The sequence below is a fragment of the Notamacropus eugenii genome, chromosome 2, assembly GCF_028372415.1.
Source record: "Notamacropus eugenii isolate mMacEug1 chromosome 2, mMacEug1.pri_v2, whole genome shotgun sequence".
Classification (NCBI taxonomy): Eukaryota; Metazoa; Chordata; class Mammalia; order Diprotodontia; family Macropodidae; genus Notamacropus; species Notamacropus eugenii.
The window spans coordinates 156,868,713-156,874,712 of record NC_092873.1 but is presented as its reverse complement, the minus strand read 5'-3'; the positions used below and the strand labels follow the sequence as shown (position 1 = coordinate 156,874,712).

Below are 6,000 nucleotides of genomic sequence, written 5' to 3'. Positions count from 1 at the left end.
AAATCATTTTTAAGATCAGGTAGTTTAAATACCTTATAAAATTCCTTTTTGAATTACCCTGGTATTTTATAATAAAAACATTGCCTCATTGTCTGTGACTGTTTGTCATTCTCTTTCTCTCTCCCTTTTCCTTCCCCACTCCCAATCTTCAGTCCCCCTTCTGTCATAAAAATTTTCTGGCAGAATGCTTTCATTTGTCAAATGAAAAGCACAGCCATAGGTTTAAAGAATTAAATGATCCCAAGAAAACAAGCAGCAGCCTACTTGAACTCGAATTGTTCAGTCAGGTGAACACAATGCTTTAAGATAATATTGGCAAAATAGTTTATTAAAAAACAATGCAAAGAGTCAACAATTGTCTTTAAAAAAAAAAGACTCCAATTGAATTTGTAGAGCAGTCCCATGTGATCAACCATTTTTGTGAACCTCCGTTAACTGGCGGTCTCTTCTGAGGTTTTCATGCCAAGAAATCAAACTGAATTAACTAAACCATGGATAAACAATCATGGAAGAACAGTGAGGGGGTGGGAGCAGAAGTCCACCACCAAGAACGAATTTTTAAAACCCTCATTTGCATTGGCAACCCAATTGATATTTGAACATTGGCCTCCAGCAGGAGATGAGTCTTTCAAAGGGTTCATTTCCTTGCTCTGTAAATGTTTTCTAATCAGTCTATTAAAGTGATCTGGATCAGGCATATTGTGTACTTCACAGTGCTGAGATCAACAACTTGATTAAGAAGCCAGAGAAGACTCCTCACTTGCTCTCTGGTGTAAAAGTGGCCTCAGTAAGTTGTTGAAATTCACACCCAACTATGAGAAAGATATAGATAGATGAGAACTCAGAGGGGGGCAATTTAACAATGGGGACAAACCACTGATTTTTGAAGGAAGGTTAAAGGTACTACCGAACACACACACACACGTAACATTTGGGTGATGTTACTTGGGAGCTGTCACCTGAAATATGGGGTGTGAGGGTTCCCAACAGAACTGGGCTATCTCTGAAGGGCTTTAGTGGATAAATTGTTTTGCACAAGAGATGGGCAATCTTTGCCATCCTAGAATTGTACTTGACAGGCTCCACAGGGTTTTACCTAACAGGGGATCTCCTTATTGTGTGAGATCTCTCCAGCCCTTCTCCAAAGAATGACCCTAAAGCATCCAGACACTTTATCTGAATTTTCAAAACTCAGCTCCCTCCCCTTTTCTTTGCCCAGACCTCTGATTTCATCAGGACAGAGAACTCCTAAGCAGAATCTTCTTCCACTGGTAACTCAGAATTTAGAATCTTAAAGATGGTGGAGCACTGAAAGGTAAATTATTTATCCATGATTACACAGCTCGAATACATCAATGGCAGTTCTTAAACTGGAGGTTCCTAACCGTTTTTTTGTCATGAATTCCTTTGGTAACTGAATAACTATGGATCCATTCTCAGAATGTCTATCAATGAATAAAATACACAGGATTATAAAGGAAACCTATGAAATTTCCACTGTAAGTGAAAAAATACATTTTGTTCTTAATACAAGTAAAACCTATAAACGGATCCCTTTGGAATATGTTTCCAGGCTAAGAACCCCTGCCTTAAGGCCAGTTCTTCCAGAATGCAAGGCTAAATCTATGCACATACAATACTCTTGTGATGTTCCTCTAACTGTATTGTACCTCGTGATCTAATCTGTGACCACTGCAATTTTTTGGTTTGTGGAAATGAATCCTCAAAATTAGGCATTTTCCTCTCTTTAATCTGACTAAAGTTACCAAAGAAACATATTTCAGCAAAACACAAGGAACTTCAAGATTTATCTGTTTTGCCCTCTGGAAATAATCTTTCTTCTTACTTTTCCAAATGGTGTGAAATTCCACAAATAGTTGTGTCCTAAAGTATATGTGCAAAGTGGGAAGGTGGGAGGGGGGAATAACGTCTAAATTCAAATTCACTTCAGCCAACATTTATTAAGCACCTACTATATACCAGGCGCTGTGCTGAGTGCTGATACAGAGATTAAAAAATCAAAAACACAACATAATCCCTGCCCTCACGGGGTTTACAGATTAATGAGGGAATGTGATCCGTACATAAATAAGTATGTAACAAGTGATGAAGGAAAAGGGGAAGAAAACTTTATGTGAAAATCTGGGAAGGGAGAGATCCCTTCTAACTGGAAGACTTTGGAGAGGTTTCATGGAAGAGTTGGGGCCTGGGGCCACTCACCCTGAAGGAAGGGAATACTTTCAAGTCAGAATTGAGGAGGCAATGTGTTTTAGGAATAGGAAACAACCAGTATAAATGAAGAGATGGGAGAATGTGCATGAGTGCATGAGAAGGTCAGGGAGAATCGAGGATTATATCAGAGGATATCTAGTTTATCTGAAACAGAGACTGCATGAAGGGAGAGTGAAATAAAGCTACAAAAGAATGTTGAAGACAGAGTAAGGCCCTTAAAAGTTGGGGTTGGGACTTTGTACTTTACTATGAAGGAAACATGGAGACACTTAAAGTTTCTGAGAAGGGGACTGACATGGCTGAGATGGACTCGAGGCCAGGACTTGGAAGCACAAACTCCTGGTTCAAATCTTGCCTCTGACACTTACTAGTCATGGGCAAGTCAATCAATATTTTTGAGCTCCAGGTAACTAAGTTACAGATGGGCTGTGAAAGAACTCCCTCCCCCAATCAAATCTAGATTTTTCATGCTTCAGATGTGACATGTTCAGAGAACTATATGCTAAGGATATCTGGGCACCTGTGAGTAGCATGGATTGGAGAGGAGGAAGACTAGAGGCAGGGAGCTCTTAACAGTATAGAAAAGAGATAATGAAGACCTGAGCTACAACAGTGGCAGTGTGAGGCTGATTAAGAAAGCTGTGGAACAGCTATTATCATGATGCAATCAACAGGACTTGGTAACTGACTGGATGTGGGGGGACTGATATAAAAAGGTGAGTGAAAAATGTCTGCTAGGTTTCACACTTTGTTGACTGAGGGGATGACGGTGCGAACAACAGAAATGCAGAAGTTAGATGTGGCTGGGTTTAGGATGGGGAGGGAGTAAGAACTCTGGGAGGTTGGTGGGTAGGCGCTATTATTATCCTCATTTGACAACTGAGGAAGAAAGTGAGGCAGACAGAGGTTACATTACTTGCCCATGGTCACCCAGCTGATCGGTGTCTGAAGGCTGGATGTGAACTCGGATCTTCCTGACTCCAGGCCCGGTGTACAATCCACTGTGTGATCTAGCAGCCTCTCAATCCACTTTTTGAACATATGAGAGTTAGACTGTCTGTGAGAAAGCCAGATGATGTCCAGCAGGGGAGGGACTGGGATTTGTGAGTCGTCTGTGAAGAGGTATTGTAGCTACAAGGAGTATATGAGACAACCGAAGGAGGGAATATATAAAGAAGGTTACAAGGATAGAACCCATATTTAGGGGACCTGGGAGGAAGAGCCTCAAAGGAGTCGGAGAAGGAGCAAATGTACTAGGAGGGATTAGCATAAGCCAAGGGATATATAGGATTCACAGGATATACAGGATGAGACAAATCGCACAAAAGTCAAAAAAGTGGTGGTTAAGATCCAAGGCTAGCTCATACAATCCTGTAATGTAGATCAAATACACATTTCAGGTGAACACTGGAAGAATATTCTACTGTTCCAGTCCTGATACAGAGAAAACACAAATGAATAAGCAACTATTTATTTTAATGCTGGTGCTTAATTAAGAGCTTAATTAGGGGAAATCAGTTTAGTTGGAGTGGCACAAAGAGGTAGAGGAAGACTTTTCTGGACATTCTGAAATGCACAATAATTTTATGGGCTTTAGAAGATATGAACTTTAAAATTTAAAGTTGGAAGAGGCCTTAAAATAAGCTGATTTTATAGATGAGGAAAAATAAGGTTCAAAGAAGTTTAAGTCACAAGTTATATAGCTAGTTAGAGGCAGGTCCAATAACAGAACTCAGAATCTCATTCATTTCCATCCCTCTTCAATTTAAGGTTTTTCAGTCAGGATTGGGAGGATGAGGTATGGTTAGGACCTACCTCATCAGTTATCTAGTTACAAAATTTTGTTTAACAAATTTAGACTTGACCTTGCCTCTATAAAAACAACATCCAATGTGATGATATTACATTAAGATAACCTGAAAAAAAATCCAAGTCACTCCAGCTATTTGACCTCATTTCTCAGGATTCAATAAAATCACCCACCCATGTTTACTTCATATTAGTGAGATTCCCAGCCCTTTTCTGCACACCTCCCATGGAAGTAGGTAAAGTCTAAAATACTGGTGAGGACAAAGAATTAATTGTTCACACCCCCATGCAGTAAATTTCCCCCCTGTGAGGTAAGAGATGAATGACAAGCCAAGAACAAAGCAGTTGCACAGTATTCCTTATAAAACCCATCAAACAGTCTCAAAATGAAGTATTAGAACTTAACTCCTTCCTAGTCTGCATTCCCTGTTCCCTTCCTCTATCTCCTACCTCTCCCCAAATGGAACAACCTTTCAGATGCTTTCTTCTGGTTGATACAGTCACTCACATTCTCTGCACTCATGTGCCCAGATTTTTTATTTGATTTTGGTTAAAGAAGTGACACCTCCTCTTTTATTATCATTTATCTTGGGTTATCTTTCCTGTCATGCAACCAAGCATTTTCATGCAGGTTTATCCAAAATTCTAAATAGCTCTCTCTTCCTGAATTCTTCTTAGGTCCTATAGCTTTCAACCAGGGATTGGGACACTTATGTTCTAAGTCCCAGTCACCATATATTACCTAGCTTTGTGAACTTGGGCAAATTATTTACTTCAGACTTCTCTGTGTCTTGGTTTCCTCATCTATAAAATAAAAGGTTGGATCTGATGACTTGTAGGGCCCCTTCCAGCTCTAAAATTATACAGAGAGGGACGCTGGCTTTTAGAGCTGGAGGTTTCCAACCCTTCTACATTCATCACATTTCCAACAAGGATTAAAAAAATACCTACATATAATTTTATTCTACTTTGTATCAATGTCATATACATAAAAAATCTTGTTTGGATTATTTAATAAGTCATAACATTCCACGGTTTAATACTAATAACAAGAACCTAAATGATCATTTCCTGAGTTAACAGTGCAATGTAAAATTCAGACTGTATTGCTAAGAGGACATTTTACAGCATAGAAATGTGATCAAAGTGACCATTTACCACATAATGAATCATAAAATACTTATAATAGGGGCTTACAGTAGAATAGTGAATTGTTTAAAAGTGATTCCGCAACATTTTTCATATAGAGCAATAAATACTGTCTCCATAATGAACTGCCCAGATGAAAAGCCAACAGTAGTAGTAAAATCAGTCTAGATGCCAAGATAAAGCCTGACATGATGTTCCTGTGTATCACTGAAGAAACCCTTAGACTGGCTTTGTGGTCACCTTCTATTATGTGGATAAAAAAAAGTCTCCTTTAAAAAAAATCCAAGCACTAAGAAAACAGCTACATAAATTTGGCAAGGTCCTGCAGGAGTTCTTCACTATGCAGTAAAACTATGGACCTCTTCTTGGGAAAAGTTAAGATCCTTCAGCAATCTGAAAGAGAAAACCAAAATGTTTGTTTCTTTAGGGTCGTCAGAAAGGAGAAAGGAAAAAGGAAAGTTAATAGTTTACCAATAACACCAGAACATCATGCCATTAAATAGATTCAGGCTGGCTAAGCACTTAACCTGGACAAAATCATTTTAAAAACTATCCTTAAATTGCTTTAAGAGAAAAATAACAAATACACCTCGGAAATGACTACCCACTCTATAAAATATATATTCAATATGCACAGCATGCTAAAGCCAAATAGAAAAAAAGAGTATCTGAAAATATTTCAGAAGAGTACTCTTAAAAATGTCTGTTCTTCCTTCATTTCTTGTTGTTTAGTCATTTCCGTTATGTCCAATTCTTCAAGACCTCATTTGGGGTTTTCTTGGCAGGGCTACAGGAGTGGTTTACCATTTC

General features: G+C 38.7%; 1 protein-coding gene across 7 annotated transcripts in view; it reads right to left on the bottom strand.

Moving 5' to 3' along the window:
* Positions 1–307: 307 nt before the first annotated feature.
* Positions 308–6,000, bottom strand: part of CYB5R4 (cytochrome b5 reductase 4) — a 122,637-nt gene continuing 116,944 nt past the window's right edge. For all 7 annotated transcript variants that reach the window (XM_072642720.1, XM_072642715.1, XM_072642719.1 and 4 more), the window contains one exon: positions 308–5,583. In XM_072642720.1, coding sequence (XP_072498821.1) covers positions 5,529–5,583 — 55 coding nt within the window. In that variant the 3' untranslated portion in view covers positions 308–5,528. The remainder of the gene's footprint in view (positions 5,584–6,000) is intronic.